Consider the following 16,612-nt stretch of genomic DNA (forward strand, 5'->3'; position numbering starts at 1 on the left):
AAAAAAAAAAAAAAAAAAAAGAAGAAATACAATTGACCAATAAGCATATGAACACTTTTAGCCTTGCAGGTAATGAAGGAAATTCAAATACAAAATAAGATGTCATTTTCAACTATCCAGATGCACGTTTTTATTTCCAAGTTTTAACTAGGTTTGTTAATGTTAAGAGAGAGAATACCAAAAAAGACAGGTTATATTCAGTATTGATAAAGACATAAGAAAATGCTTTTATAATGCTGGTGGCCATTGGTGAATCAATCTTAGGGAAAGTTGCCAGTGTATATAAAAGCCTCTATGAAATTTTACTTAAATGAACAAATTCAAGGAAAATAATCAAAGTGTGCAGTTATATAGATATAAAACACTATTATTTCATTTATAGTTCAAAAGCACAAAAATTATATTTAGAGTACACAAATAAGTAGTTAAAGTACCAAGCAAATCTAGATAGAAATTTACTTCTGTAGGGCAGAGATGGGTACCAAGTTGGGAAGCTTCCACAGGGGACTACACAGGTACTAGTAGTAGTTTTTCTTTCTCTCTTTCTTTTATTTTTAGAGACAGGTTCTCACTGTCCTATTTTGGTTCTTTCAAATTTTCCCCTATTATAAATAAGCTGTAATAAATACTACTGTGCCAAAATGTTTGCTGAGTTTTCCTAGAGGTAAAATGGGTAAAAGGTTTTAGACATTTGGAAACCACCTCTTTCCATGAAACATTCCCAACACCCAGGCTAGAGTGCAGTGGCAGGATGGTGGCTCACCGCAACCATGAACTGGGTTCGAGTGGTTCTTCCACCTGGGCCTCCTTTGTAGCTGAGGTTACAGTTATGTGCTGCAACTCCCAGCTAATTTTAATATTTTTTATTTTTTGTAGAGATGGGGTCTTGCTATGTTGCGCAGCCTGGTCTCCAACTCCTAGCCTGAAGAGATCCTCCCACTTTGGCCCCACAACATGCATAAGCCACTATGCCCAGCCCTTTTATTTTTAGAGATTTTATACAACATATATTCTTTTGCCATACTGTGTATACACTTTAAAAAAATGTTTACACAATGACCAGGCGTGGTGGCTCACACCTGTAATCCACACCTGTAATCCCAGCACTTTGGGAGGTCAGGGTAGGTGGAACACCTGAGGTCAGGAGTTTGAGACCAGCCTGGCCAACATGGTGAAACCCTGTCTCTACCAAAAAAATACAAAAACATTAGCCAGGCACAGTGGTGTGCACCTATAGTCCCAGCTACTGGGGAGGCTTAGGTGGGAGAATCACTTGAAACTGGGAGGTGGAGGTTGCAATGAGCTGAGATTGCACCACTGCACTTCAGCCTGGGAACAGATCGAGACCCTGTCTCAGAAAAAAAAAAAAAATGTTTGCACAAGATGTTAAAGACAGCATGGGTCATTATGTTTAAATTCAAAACTGGAAACTTATAAGTGAAAATCCTGAACTATCTTGTATTCAGTGATATTCTCTTTATAACTATTTTACGGACATCTGTGTAATTGTCTAGGACAATGATAATCAGATGACAGGATCAGTCATTTTAGTCTTAAAAAAAATGGCAAGTTTTTAATCTATATATGTATACCGGTTATAAAATTCCACTTTAAGATTCTGAAGCCCCATGAGCTACATAGTTCCTTTTTTGAACTAATAAGTTGAAGTTAATGGTCCTTAACCATTTTATACCGTGGATATATATGAATTTGTTTCATGGGACTTCTATACCATAAAGCATAACTGAATGTTTGTCCAAACTTGATATTTAGTAAGGTTAAATTTTTTCCCAGAGATTGAACATTAACTTTTTTAACCTTGTAATTTCCCTATGAATCACACCAGTGAGGAGGCCATAGATACAGAATCCAGGCCCAATGATAATGTTTTTGCCACTCCTGGCTCCACTATCCAGCAGCTGGAAAAAAGTGGTAAGTATAAGAATCAAGTTACTTCTCAGGAACATTTTTCCCAAACCATCTTTGAACAAAATTGATTTCATCATCTTAGACATTCTAATAGTTTTCTTCATCTGTTTAATTCCTAATGTTGGATTACATTAAGTACCATTTCATTCAGCATGATTTTGTCCAAGAGAAAGAAAATTTTCTGGTATGTTTTTAATACTATTGATTATATTCAGTATTTGTCAGCTTGTTTTTAACATTTTAATTTGAAACCTATATAGTTATTCACCAATCTTTTGATGTAGAGCCATGGTACTTTTTCTTTTAACCTATTGATTAGAGTTGTACATTATCTTTCTTATATAAACCATGCAGAGAAAACCTCAGCTGTCATTTTAAATTTTGGTTTCTTTTGAATAGCTCAGTAACTTAAAGAAATTTTTCATACATTGTTTTCATATTTGTTCCAACAAACATGAAAACATTGATGTTCATGAAAAAGCAAGATTAAAAAATCCTAGAGTTTTATGATTTTTTTTGTTTTGTTTTCTTTGAGATAGGGTCTTACTCTGTTGCCCAGGCTGGAGTGTAGTGGCATGATCTTGGCTCACTGCAGCCTCAGCTTCTCAGGCTCAAGCAGTCCTCTCAAGTAGCTGGGACTACAGGCACACACCACGACGTCCAGCTAATTTTTATATTTTTTGTATAGATGGGGATTTGCCATGTTGCCCAGGCTGGTCACAGTTGTAGACTACTCATTGCAACCTCTGCCTCTTGGACTCAACCAATCCTCCCACCTCAGCCCCCAACGTAGCAGGGACTATAGGCATATACCACCATGCCCAGCTAATTTTTGTATTTTTTTGGTAGAGGGGTTTCACCATGTTACCCAGGCTAATCTCAAACTCCTGGACTCAAGTGATCTGCCCACCTTGACCTCCCAAAGCACTTCATCCTTTTTAATTGATAAATAGTATTCTACTGTATATATGAGCCATATTCATTTGCTGATTAAGAGGTAATGTTTTCATTTTTTATTGTTATAGGCAGTGCCCTAAGGAAATTTTCCATAGTGCATATGTATTTCTCATCTAGGAGTAGAATTGCCAGGTCAGAGGGCATGCACATTTTTACTGATTCTAGAAAATGCTGACTAGTCAGCTAAGAGTGGCTGTTAAGATTTATCTTCTCACTAGTGGTGTTGAGTTCCTGTTTCTCCATCTTTTCCAGCACTTGATGATTTTTAGACTTAAAATATTTTGCCAGTTAGATTGTTTTTCTAACATTTACCTTTTCTTTGTTGTTTTTTAAGGTTGCCTCGATGATACTATGTGTCCTAGATAGCAATTTTCTCTATATGCATGGGTCTCTCTTGTTCTTATCTTTAATTTTTCCATCCCTGGTTAATATTACACTGTTTTTAACTACTGTACCTTTGGAGTAAGTCCTGCCATCTTGGAAGGCAAGTGACCTGTTCTCTCTGTTCCTCCTCCTTTGTCAGAAGTTTGATAATTTTCTCCATAAAGGTTTTACACCATTTTTAATAGATATATTTGTAGGTATCTTGTCTTTGTTGCTACTGTGAAAAGTATCTTTCTTCAAATTATATGTGTAATAGTTTGTTGCTTTTATGTTTAGTATATATTACAACTGTTTGTTATTGTGTATTGCTCTTGCATCCTTGCTGAATTCTATAGTGCTAATGGTAATTACATATGTGAATATGAGATTTTTTTCCTGTCCAGTTAAGTATACTATAGTTACAATTTTTTGTGACCATTTTATGTGTCTTTCAGATGCCGAGTATACCAATTCTCCTTTGGTGCCTACATTCTGTACTCCTGGTTTGAAAATTCCATCTACAAAGAACAGCATAGCTTTGGTAACTTGCCGTAAAATTGAAAGCCACAATCTTTCTCCTAAAGACTCAGATACACTACTGCTTGCAGACTCAAAGAGGCTATTTAGAAGACATGGATGAATCCAGCTTTTAGGAGTGTATTTACAGTGCATTTCTGGAGGGTAGCTTGGCAGCATAAGTCAATTGCTCTAAAAAATATTTTTCTTTTTTTTCTTTTGTTTTTGTTTTTGAGACCGGGTCTCGCTCTATCACCCAAGCTGGAGTGCAGTGGTGCAATCTCGGCTCCCTGCAACCTCCGCCTCCCAGGTTCAAGCGATTCTAGCTTGTCTAGAATCAAGCTGTCTTGCCCTCCCGAGTAGCTGGGACTACAGGCGCCTGCCACCACACCCGGCTGGTTTTTTTTATTTTTAGTAGAGACGGGGTTTCACCTTGTTAGCCAGGATGGTCTTGATCTACTGACCTTGTGATCCGCCCGCCTGGGCCTCCCAAAGTGCTGGGATTATAGGCGTGAGCCACCACACCCGGCTAAAAAATATTTTTCATACCCTTAAACCATATCTCAGAATTTTTTCTAAGGCAAAGTGGGACAAAGATTTACAACAAGTTATAGAGTAAGGAACAGCATTATTTGTAAGCACAAAACATGGGAAACGGTATAAATATCGAATGATATTGAAGAACTAAAACACAGCAAGGCATATCCATAAGATCAGGTGTTATGTATACTATCATGTGTTTTTCAAAACAGATGAGAGCATATAAAAAGAATGTTTTCAAGAAATATTAATCATATGGAAAATGACGTGTGTCTATGTACACACACATGCATATGTACACACATATGTTTTAAGGAAAAAGAGTGGATAGAAACAGCAAAGTGTAGTTATCTCTGGGTGATAAAATTATGGGTGATTTTGTGCTTTTTTTCCCCTAAATTTTACCAGTGAATAAATTTAATCAGATTTCATCAAATCAAAACCATATCCCTCTTTAGTCAGTATGGTCACTTAACCAATGCTATAGAAAACTAATACTGTGTTAGGGCATCCAATAGAATTTTCTGTAATGATGGAAATGTTTTATAATCTGCACTGTCTAGTATGGTAGCCACTAATCACGTTATTGAGCACTGAAAATGTGGCTAGTATATCTGAAGAACTAATATTTAATTCTTTAATTTTAATTTAATTTTGATCAACTTAAAATTTAAAGAGTCCCGTGTGGCTATGGCTACTATATTGTACAGTGCAGCTGTGGATGAACATAGGGCTGTGTTAGCAATTGAAGTATCAGGTTATCTGCCTGTTAGTACCTGCCATTTACAATTAATCTACTCCTTATGTTCACATGGAAGGTACCCTACTGAGGTGACACTCTATCCTCTCTCTCTGTTAACTCTGACCTGAGAGAGATGGAGCGACTTACCCAACTGGCTGGTTTAGCATGAATAGTCTGCATACTAAACTTACCTCTGATCTGCTGTCTTCCTCTTGGGAAGGCGTGTGGTAACACTTGTTCATTCATGCTGTGATTTTCCTCTGACTACACTCACTGTTGCCTGAGATGGGGTGGGTGCATCCATCTAAATCTTTGGTTCATTCTATTTAGTTATGACATGACACTAAGCTTTTTTTTTTTGTTGTTGTTGGTGAGATGGAGTCTCACCCTGTCACCCAGGCTGGAGTGCAGTGGCGCAATCTTGGCTCACTGCAACCTCCACCTCCTGGGTTGAAGCAATTCTCCTACCTCAGTCTCCTGAGTAGCTGGGATTACAGGCACGCACCACCACACCTGGCTCAATTTTTATATTTTTAGTAGAGACGGGGTTTCACCATGTTGGCGAGGCTGGTCTCAAACTCCTGACCTCGTGATCCGCACACCTCGGCCTCCCAAAGTGCTGGGATTACAGGCGTGAGCCACCGCACCTTGCTGACATTAAGCTTTAACTCAGCCTTTATTGGTAATGAAGGTGATATTTTGTCCTCTGTATGCCATTTGTTCTTGATTTTGTTTAGAACTTGGTCAGAGAAGATGGGGCATATGGGGGCCTACTTAGAGACCTCAACAGAACTAACAAATGATTAACCATTTTGTTTACTACATTATGATATTACCATAATTTAATGGTTTATTTTATTCAATAGGTATCCACAAATTACCCATTATCAAAACAAATAGTTCACCAAATGATTTGGAAGTTAAAGATCATACTTCGTTGGTTTTAAATTCAGACACATGCTTTGAGAATTTAACAGATCCCTCTTCACCTACGATTTCTTCTTATGAGAATCTGCTCAGAACACCTACGCCTCCAGAAGTAACTAAAATTCCAGAAGATATTCTCCAGGTTATTTTTCCAGGCTGTTTTTTTTTCTGATATTCTTTTCAAAATGAAATACTTAAAGACCTGAAACTGCATGTAAACTGTCTTATTTATCATTGAGCTAATGTGCTAATTTTGGTGATGAGAAAATCTAAATTCTAGGCTGTCAGGACCTTATTTTCTAGTACTTGTTCAACTGTGGTTTCCATGTCGATCATGGTTCCATTAGAAGTGTTGCTGGCAAAGTCAGAAAAGTCATTTACCCTACAATTTCCCAGAACCAGGGTATCATGAATAACATGTCAGTGCTTCTTTAACTTGAGACTTGTTCGACCTCAGTTTAGGAAACACTGATTGATGTATATTAGAATATAGTCATGTGCTGCATAACGTTTTGGTCAGTGACAGACTGCATATGCCGCAGCAATGATAATATACTGTATTTTTACTGTACATTTTCTATGTTTAGATACACAAGTACTTATCACTGTGTAGCAAGTGCCTGCACTATTCAGGACAGTTATATGCTGTAGAGGTTTGTAGCCTAGGAGCAATAGGCTGTACCATATAGCCTGGGTGTGCAGTAGGGTATACCATCTAGGCTTGTGTAAGTACTGTGATGTTCACACACGACGAAATCACCTCATGATGCATTTCTCAGAATGTATCCCTATTGTTAAGTGATGCCTGACTGTATCCGATTCTTTAGTATTTAACAGCAGTTACCATTAGTCTACTAATGACTTATAACAACTGCCAATTCTAAATAACCAGTCTGATTCTTTGATAGTCCCCCTCCTTAATAGAGGTTACAGTGTTTGGCAATTATTACTTACACATATGGAATTCTTAATAACCATTCTAGAAATCTTCCTGACTTACGAAGACCCATGAGAAGGATGAATCACTTAGGAAAATACTCAGATGCCTTTAGAACTGACCCATGCTGGGATATCAATAAAGTACTTGTTATCCTTTTTTCTCTTTTCTGCTTTTCTGGAAGAAATAATAAATTGCATGAAGAAGGAGCATCTTCTGTCTTTATGAAAATTATATAGTTTCCACTTCCCAACGGTTGCTTCATCTCTCCTTATTTCTATGTAAAAGGAAGGAAAGCTTATATTTAATATATCATCTCTTTATGCATGAAAAAATTCTAGCTAATATTTCATGGTCTCCTGTCATAATTTTTGTAATTGATGACCTTCCTTTTGAGCATTCATTTTACATCTTTCCTTTGTGTATTTTAACATCTTTGTTAAGGCTTAATTTGCTCTCAGGGATATATTGCTACTTGTTTTCACTAACCTCAGTCAGAATACATTTTAGGCTTTAAAAATCAGTCCTTCACATCCAACTTAAATTTCTAATATCCCCATCTTTTCATTGCTGTTAGCATGTCTTCTTTTTTTTTTTTTTTTTTTTAGAACGAGTCTTGCTCTGTCTCCCAGGCTGGAGTGCAGTGGCATGATCTCAGCTCACTGCAGCCTCCGCCTCCAGGGTTGAAGTGACTCTCCTGCCTCAGCCTCCCGAGTAGCTGGGATTACAGGTGTGTACCACCACTCCCGGCTAATTTTTGTATTTTTAGTAGAGACAGGGTTTCACCTGTTGTCCAGGCTGGTCTCAAACTCCTGACCTCAAGTGATCCACCTGCCTTGGCCTCCCAAAGTGCTAGGACTACAGGTGTGAGCCACCACACCCGGCCCGTGGCTTGTATTGAACATTTTATAACTTCTTCCAAATTTAGGTTATGTTGTTCATATGGCTCAATAAAAAGGAATTGGCTTTTTTTTTTTTTTTAGCTTTTATCAAAATACAACTCAAACCTAGCTACTCCAGTAGCAATTAAAGCAGTGCCACCCAGTAAAAGGTTCCTTAAACATGGACAGAACATCCGAGATGTCAGCAACAAAGAAAACTGGTGAGTATGTTACCTTTGTAAAGAAAGTTCGTGTGTTATTTGAGGAGGACATTTAAAAATTAACATTTGACCATCCTGGCCAACATAGTGAAACCTTGTCTCTACTAAAAATACAAAAATTAGCCAGGTGTGGTGGTGCACACCTGTAGTCCCAGCTACTCGGGAGGCTGAGGCAGGAGAATCGCTTGAATCTGGGAAGCGGAGGTTGCAGTGAGCGGAGATGGCTTCACTCACTCCGGCCTGGCAACAGAGTGAGACTCTATCTCAAAAAAAAAAAGAAAAAAACATTTAAATGTTAGTAAAATTTGGTTTTAATTGACATTTGCCAGCTTAATAGCCTGTCTCTATCTTTTGATACAGAACTTGTGATCCCTGAATCTCAGATACCCAAATTATCCAGTTTAATGGTATCAGTGGGAATCTATCCTCAATTATTTTATGTGTAAAATATATAGCCACAGTATTGTGTCATTTGTCTTAATGGCTTTTAATTATATTAAATTGATATTTTTTATTTGTATCTGTTGCAGAAATTCTAGTGGATCTATCCATTACAAGAAACTGAACAGAATGAGATTAAAGCAGAGCTGGACCGATTTTATCATTCACATTCCCCTGCCTCTTTCCCCTTTTTAAACATTGACCCATTTTAAAGAGGAACATGAACATTAACATCATAATATGCTTTTTACGAAGTTTCGATAAGGTTTAACCTTAGTCTTGTTGACATATAGTCCGGTCATTCACTCTTTAAGGATTATTAGTGTTTCATTGATACTAAATTACCCAGCTTAATCAACAGAATGGTTTAAGTAGTACCAGGAAGTAGGACAAGTAATTTTAAAAATATAAAGGTGTTTGCTACTCAGATGAGGCTGCCCCTGACCTGGCCAGGGAGACATTGCTGCCAGCCAGCTCTGCCTTCCCATCATCTCCTTTCAGGACCGTCCCACACCTTTTACTTCCTCAGTGCTGTCTGAAGATGCAGTGGCTGTTTGCAAACAACATGAACACCAGTTAAACTAATAAGGAAAAAAGGGAGATTTCCAGGCCTGGGTAACTATATACTGTGACCACTGGAGGTGGAGACAGGTCCCGACAGTTGGAACCAGGAACTCTGGAGGTGGAGACAGGTCCCAACAGTTGGAACCAGGAACTCTGGAGGTGGAGACAGGTCCCGACAGTTGGAACCAGGAACTCGAGGTGGAGACAGGTCCCGGCAGTTGGAACCAGGAACTGGAGGTGGAGACAGGTCCCGGCAGTTGGAACCAGGAACTCTGCTGTCAGGTTGTGAGTTTGTTTCTCTTTTCTCCCAGCTTTTCACTGGGTGGAGTCTTTTCTCTCACGTCAGCTCTTTCTATCACATGGCAGCTGACCTCTCAGGCTCCACTCTCGAGCTTGGACACCCAGTAGACCCCGAACCTCACTCTCTCTAAAAGGTTCTGAGGGCTCGTCCTAGGCCAGGGGCCTTCCTGTGCACTGTTAGCTGTGGCCACGGGAGCCCCTAGAGCTGCCTGGTAGCTTCAGGCTGACCTGCTTATCAAGCCTACGAGCCTCTGATTTAAGTACAACTGGAAAGTAGTATCTCATTAAGTTCATGATAGTGCTTTTGGAGAACTTGTCAAATTACAGCCAATGAGAAAATAAGGACCTAACATACTGTGGAGAACCATTAAAAATTTGAGAAGAAACAATTAAGTATTATGTCAATGTGCTTCAAAGGCTTAGTTTTGGGGATTTGATGCAGTAAAGATTACCCTGTTGTATGATGGTTCCTTGAAAGTCAAATGGGGGACCTGTCCATTGTGCTCTATTAATCTTGTCAGAAAACTGTCACCGAAACAAAACTTGATTTTGTCCTTGTTCTAGAAGTTACTGGGTAGTTGTAAGTATAATTTTTGTTAAATATAATGTAAAATAAAATGTTAAGATATTTAGTTTTGTTTTTCAAAATAAAGCTCTAGTCAGCTTTATGTATGCCATTGACTCTGAAATGTATACCAGCCTTTTACTGTGTACCGTGTGTATATAAATCCTCAGAACCGGATGAGCTGCTTAGGGAGGGAATATATTCAAAGTATACCACAGACCAAATCCTGGAGTTCTCCCAACTTTAGAGGATGGAAAGGGGCAAAATCATCTAGCAAAGGAGACTGAGAAGAGGCCAGTGAAGTAGGAATAAAGTATTTCAAGGAGAGTGACGATTCTGTCAGTATTGCTGAGAATTCAAGTAAAAAGACGACTGAGAATTGACTGTTGGGTTTGGCAAAGTTGATGTTGACAACATTGATTAATTTTTATGGAGTGCTGGTATTAGGAGTCTGTAGTGAATGGAAGAGAAAATAGCTGAGGAGGTAAAACAGTGGCTGTAGACAGCTCTTTTGAGGAGTTTTGCTAAAGAAGGGAGGCAAGAGAAGGGGCAGTAGCTAGAAGAGGTTATGTAGTGAAGAGGTTTTTTAAAGATGAGTGTATTAGTCTGTTCTCACACTGCTAATAAAGACACCCAAGACTGGGTAATTTATAAAGGAAAGGTTTAATGGACTCACAGTTCCACATGGCTGGGGAGGCCTCACAATCATGGCAGAAGGCGAAGTGGGAAGCGAGATGCGTCTTAACATGGTGGCAGGCAAGAGGGCATGTGCAGGGGAACTCCCCTTTATAAAACCATCATTTCTCGGGAGACATACTATCATGAGAACAGCATAGGAAAGACCCACCCCCATGATTCAGTTACCTCCCACTGCATCCTTCCCACGACTTGTGGGAATTATGGGAGCTACAATTCAGGTGACATTTGGGTGAGGACCCAGTCAAACCACATCAGTGGGCAATAATGACTTAAGCATTTCTGATTATCTGCAAGGGAGCACACTTGTTTAGTGGTGGCTCCTCAGTTTGTCCAAGTCATATTTCCCTAACCCTTACCACCTCCCTCCTATGATCCTAGTTTCTGTTTCTTAGAACTGATGCTTCCAGCTTGTCAAGCTTCAGACATTGGGATCTTTCAAGTGTGTCTTCCCACTGCTGTTCAAATGAAATCCAAGATCTTTATTTTGGCTTACATGACCCTATGTGATTTGACCGCAGCTTGCTTCTCTCTCCTGCCCCTTGTGCTCCAGCCACACACCACCCTCTTCCACTCCGTTCTTCCTACCCCCAGGCCTTACATAGGCTGCTCTCATCCTGGAATACTTTTTCCCACCCACTCTGCTAACACTCCCTCATCCTTAATTGGTGTATACTTGATGTTTTTGTCTGCCCCGCACTACTGCCCTTAAGAACTTACAGGCCAGCTCCAGGCTCAACCAAGCAGCATCACAACTTCCGACCACAGCAGTCAAGTAGGTCAATGCAAGCCCATTCTGGGACCGGGGAAGTACCGAGAGAGAGCAGCACACTTCTGGAGATGCAGAGGTACAGCTGGAGCCGTGAAGGGAGGGCTGGCCGGAGTGGAGGAGCCCTTGCCACAGAGTTGAGGTGGTGGTGGAGCTCAAGGATCAGCTGGGCCTGAAGTAAGCTAGCTCCACCCTGGACTTTTCTGTTAAATGATGCATAAATTCCTTGCCCTTGAGCTAGCTGGAGTTTTCTGTTACTTCAGACTTTGAGCCCTGGCTAATACGCTCTCCGATTAAGTATCATTTTATCAAAGACTTTACCTATCTTCCTGGTTTAAAAGAGATCTTCCCCCTTAGTTCTTTCTCAGCACCTTATTCTCGTCTTTCATAGTATTTGGTAGAATTTAACAAATTCGATGTAATAAAATATTTGGGTATACATTGATTTAATATTTGTCTCCCCCACTGGACCACAAAAGCTCAATGAGGGCAAGGACCTTGTTTGCTTACTTTGTCCATTACCCAGGCACCTAGGTTTAAAAGGTTTATTGTGTGAATTAGTGATTACATTAAAGAGTTGAGATCTTACAATGCCAGGCATGGTTCTAAATGCTATATATACTTATTAATGTGTGCAATTAACTCTTTGAGGTAGGTACCCAATTTTTCAAATGAGGAAATTGAGGCTTTAATGATTAACTTTCCATGTCCGATTTCCCATCCCAAGTCTTGGTTGCCAAGCCCTACAGAGGGTCTTTTAACATCTTTCTACCACTACCCTGATTCTCAACTAGATTATTACAATCTTTTTTTTTTTTTTTTTTTTTTTTTTTTTTTTTTTTTTGAGACGGAGTCTCGCTCTGCTCACCAGGCTGGAGTGCTGTGGCCGGATCTCAGCTCGACTGCAAGGCTCCGCCTCCCGGGCTTCGGATGCCATTCTCCTGCCTCAGCCTCCCGAGTCGCTGGCGACTACAGGCGCCGCCGCACCTCGCGCCGCTAGATTTTTAGTTTTTAGTAGAGACGGGGTTTTCACCGTGTTAGCAGGATGCGTCTCGATCTCCTGACATCGTGATCCGCCCCATCTCGCCCTCCCAAAGCTGCTTGGGATTACAGGCTTGAGCCACCACGCCCGGCCGATTATTACAATTCTTTAGAATAGTCTGGAACTCCTGCCAAAGGTCAGTAGGTAAGTGCTTTACTGAATGTGAGTTCATCATTTCCTCTTGTTCGTGCTGTGCCCTTTACTGGAGCACTCCACTTGAAGGAGTTGAACAAGCTTAAATGCCATCTGTAGAAAACCTTGAAGGAGTTGAACAAGCTTAAATGCCATCTGTAGAAAACCTTCCATTATCCTACCACAGTTTCAGTAGCAGTTCTTTCTTGTGACATTTTTCTGTCCACCTTTTATCAATATTTGCACCTTTTCCTCCTTACTAGACTGTAAGATTTTGAGGAAGGATCCGTATCTGTGTCAAATCTTGGTATTGCCAGGTTCACAGCATCTGGTACATGCAATAGGCACTCATCTAAAATTTTCAAGGATTTTTGAATATCCCTCAGGAGGTTCACTTCATTCTTTTTTTCTTTTTTTTTTTTAATGCCTCCCTCTCACCCAGGCTGGAGTGCAGTAGCAAGATCTTGCCTCACTGCAACCTCTGCCTCCCAGGTTCAAGCGATTCTCCTGCCTCAGCCTCCCAAGTAGCTAGGATTATAGGCGCCTGCTACCACATCTGGCTAGTTTTTGTATTTTTAGTAGAGACTAGGTTTCACCATGTTGGTCAGGCTGGTCTCGAACTCCTGACCTCGTGATCTGCCCACCTCAGCCTCCCAAAGTGCTGGGATTACAGGCATGAGCCACTGAGCCTGGCCCACTTCATTCTTAAATTGCTCTAATTTCATCAAATTCCATTAATTTTTTTTTTTTTTTTTTTTTTTTTTTTGAGACGGAGTCTTGTTCTGTTGCCCAGGCTGGAGTGCATTGGTGCTAGTTCAGCCCACTGCAAGCTCCACCTCCTGGGTTCCCACCATTCTGCCTCAGCCTCCCAAGTAGCTGGGACTACAGGCGCCCTCCACCACGCCTGGCTAATTTTTGTATTTTTAGTAGATATGGGGTTTCACTGTGTTACCCAGGCTGGTTTTGAACTCCTGACCTCAGGTCATCTGCCCACCTCGGCCTCCCAAAGTGCTGAGATTACAGGTGTGAGCTACTGCACCTGGCCAAATTCTGGTTAAATTTTCTTGTGAGTTGGTTGTAACTGGGTTGACATACTACCGTGGGTAGAGCAAGAAATTCTGAACAGCTGAAGGTGCAAATTGAAGAGGCTAGAAATACCTTTTTCCTCTTTTTAGAATAGCTTACCTTTACTGAATATTCACTGCCCACCAGGCTCTCCCCTAGTTTCACTGACTTCTCCCAAGTTTTATGAGGTAGGGATATCATTACACCTTCCTATAATAAAGTCTGTATTAACATTCCCAGGCTAAGGACTTTTGCTTATTACAAGTACTTTTTAGTATTAAAATTACTTTTATGTTTAGCTTATTTCCCCTAAGGATGTCTTAAGGGGGAGAATCCATGATTTTGTCTTCACAGAATAGTTGCCTAGCCATGATTAATCCTTTCTAACACAATAAACATAACTTCCTTCAAGCTTGTGCCTTGCAGACTCCAGGAAATTAGTTATTTGCAAAAGCAACCTATATTTAAGTAATAGAAGACAAACCAGAACAGGCAGACATCTGGCTGCTCTTAACACATTCAAAGTGGAAACTATGACCATGTCATTTTTTTTTTAAGAGAGGCATTTTGAGTTTGTATAAAAACTGAATAGGTCTACTGTAGATAACTAGGCAAAAATTGCTAATTGTAGGGGATAACATTACTGCAGTAATAGTGTGTCAGTGTAGTGTGGGTGGATGCCAGACTATAAGAAACTGAGTATGAAAGAACATTATTTCTGGAAATGTTTCAACTAGTCCTCTATTTTTGGCTACCTAGGTCCAATGACCCATTTTTGAGCTGTTAAAAGTAGCCCCTCAATCTCGGCCTCATTGTCACCTATAAATGACCACTGTAGTCACTGTATCTCAGTTGTGGTTGCATGAGATAATGCTGGTAAAGTTGTTCCTCAGCACAGTATCAGTGTTCCTTACTTACGGGGTCATGTCTGGATAAACTCATCATGAGTTGAAAATATCCTGTCAGAAGTGCCCTTTCTACTTAAAATGTGTTCAGTTCACAGCGGGTTTATTGGGATGTAGCGCCATAATGAGCTGAGGACCGTAGTGAATGGCTTATCACTTACGCTCCATCGCAAAGCTGAAAAATCTAAAGTTGAACTATCATAACTTGGGAGCCATCTGTGTTTGGCACAAGTAAACACTTAAGTCATAAACTTGATTTAGTGTTGCTTTCTCAGTTTCACAAAAACAAGTCTGAAATGTGTTTAATTGAAAAAGAGATATATCGAGTTCAGCTCTTTATTTAGTATGTTCAATTTTGGAGAATCTTAAACCTAGCCTAATAATGTTTCTCTCTACCCCCATTCACACCTGCCTCTCATATGCATAAAACCGATACCTAAAGCATTACCTGAGTCAATGATCAGCTGGGCATAACCGTCCCAGTTTTTGTATACCGTGAAAAACTAAAAAGACATAGGCAATGTCATGTACTGTAACACATATTCCAAAGGGAAAACATCAATTCCAAAATACCTATGAGCCAATGAGGCAACCAGGGCAGACACTAAAGCACTGAGCAAGACACTGTCATGACGACTATTTCTATTTTATATGTGGGGAAACAGCTCAGTTATTACTTAAAGCCACACTTACTTACCAAAGCCCGAAATAAAGAAGTCTTTTGATTCTTAGCATTATATTCAATAAATTCTACTAGATATTCTCTAACTGTACTTTTAATGGAATATTGAAATCTTTAAAGGAAAAATTCCATGTTGGAACCAAGCAAAGGGTGGAATGTGACAAACCAGCTCAACCACTTTGGCGTACAAAGTCCTTTATTTAGTTCCTACCCTCTTCATCTGCATAGTAAATCATAGGGATCTTCCCCCCACGAATAGGAAGTTAATCATGGCTATTCTCCAAAAAGCTAGGTGTAAATTAACTTTATGGCTCCACTCTATCTAATCTGAATGAATAAACAACCTAAAGGTTTGGGGTAAACCCCAGCACAGAAGAGGCACCAGATCTCGGCTCCAGGTTGGTCTCTGCCACTGCTAACAGGGACACCAGTTCCACAGAATCATTAGATTTTTAAATGGCTGTTTTTCTAGGTACCAGATAAAACTAGTGCAATTTAATTGCTGCTAGTACTTTTTTTTAAATTTTGGGATATACATTTTCACTTGGCTACTGTAACAAACTAAATGGAATTTACAGTATAGTCATACCGTTCATAAACTTCAAAATGAGAATAGTGCCATGGAAGAGTTCCAGTTTTAACACCACTTTACGGCCGATAACCAGTATTTATTGTTTTCTCATTTGCCAGGCACTATTCTAAGCTCTTTTAAAATATTCAATCTTGACAATCCTATAGGCCATTATCTCCATTTTACAAAATAAAGATTCAAATAATTTATCCAAGTTTGCAGAGCCACCGCTGCAGTCAGGATTTAAATGTTTTGCTGCACTGGTCTGCATCATTGCTTTACTGCCTCTCTAATCGGATGCACGCCAGTGCCTAGCACACAAGAGGATGTGTGAATACCTCCTACTCACTCAACCTGACCTTGTCCCTGGCTCTTCTCCCTCGGTCTTAAGATTTTTCCTTCACCCCTCCCTCCATGTGCAGATCTCCAGGGTAAACCTTTCTACCTCTACCGAAACCCTTGTTTCCTCTGAACTCGTTTTCCAGCCTTCAAAATGCCCTATTCCCCACGTTAAAAATATAAGTCCTCGGCCGGGCGCGGTGGCTCAAGCCTGTAATCCCAGCACTTTGGGAGGCCGAGATGGGCGGATCCCGAGGTCAGGAGATCGAGACCATTCTGGCTAACATGGTGAAACCTCGTCTCCACTAAAAAATACAAAAAACTAGCCGGGCGACGAGGCGGGCGCCTGTAGTCCCAGCTACTTGGGAGGCGGAGGCAGGAGAATGGCGTGAACCTGGGAGGCGGAGCTTGCAGTGAGCTGAGATCCGGCCACCGCACTCCAGCCTGGGCGACAGAGCAAGACTCCGTCTCAAATAAATAAATAAATAAATAAATAAATAAATAAATAAATAAAAATAAAAATAAAAG

General features: G+C 40.2%; 1 protein-coding gene across 1 annotated transcript in view; it reads left to right on the forward strand.

The window, feature by feature from the left end:
- Positions 1-9,986, forward strand: part of SKA3 (spindle and kinetochore associated complex subunit 3) — a 27,832-nt gene extending 17,846 nt beyond the window's left edge. The window contains 6 exon segments of the mRNA XM_017859112.1: positions 1,847-1,932; positions 3,705-3,790; positions 5,914-5,932; positions 5,935-6,116; positions 7,895-8,013; positions 8,544-9,986. Coding sequence (XP_017714601.1) covers positions 1,847-1,932; positions 3,705-3,790; positions 5,914-5,932; positions 5,935-6,116; positions 7,895-8,013; position 8,544 — 493 coding nt within the window. The 3' untranslated portion in view covers positions 8,545-9,986.
- Positions 9,987-16,612: the final 6,626 nt, after the last annotated feature.

The sequence above is a fragment of the Rhinopithecus bieti genome, unplaced genomic scaffold, assembly GCF_001698545.2.
Source record: "Rhinopithecus bieti isolate Rb0 unplaced genomic scaffold, ASM169854v2 scaffold_3057, whole genome shotgun sequence".
Classification (NCBI taxonomy): Eukaryota; Metazoa; Chordata; class Mammalia; order Primates; family Cercopithecidae; genus Rhinopithecus; species Rhinopithecus bieti.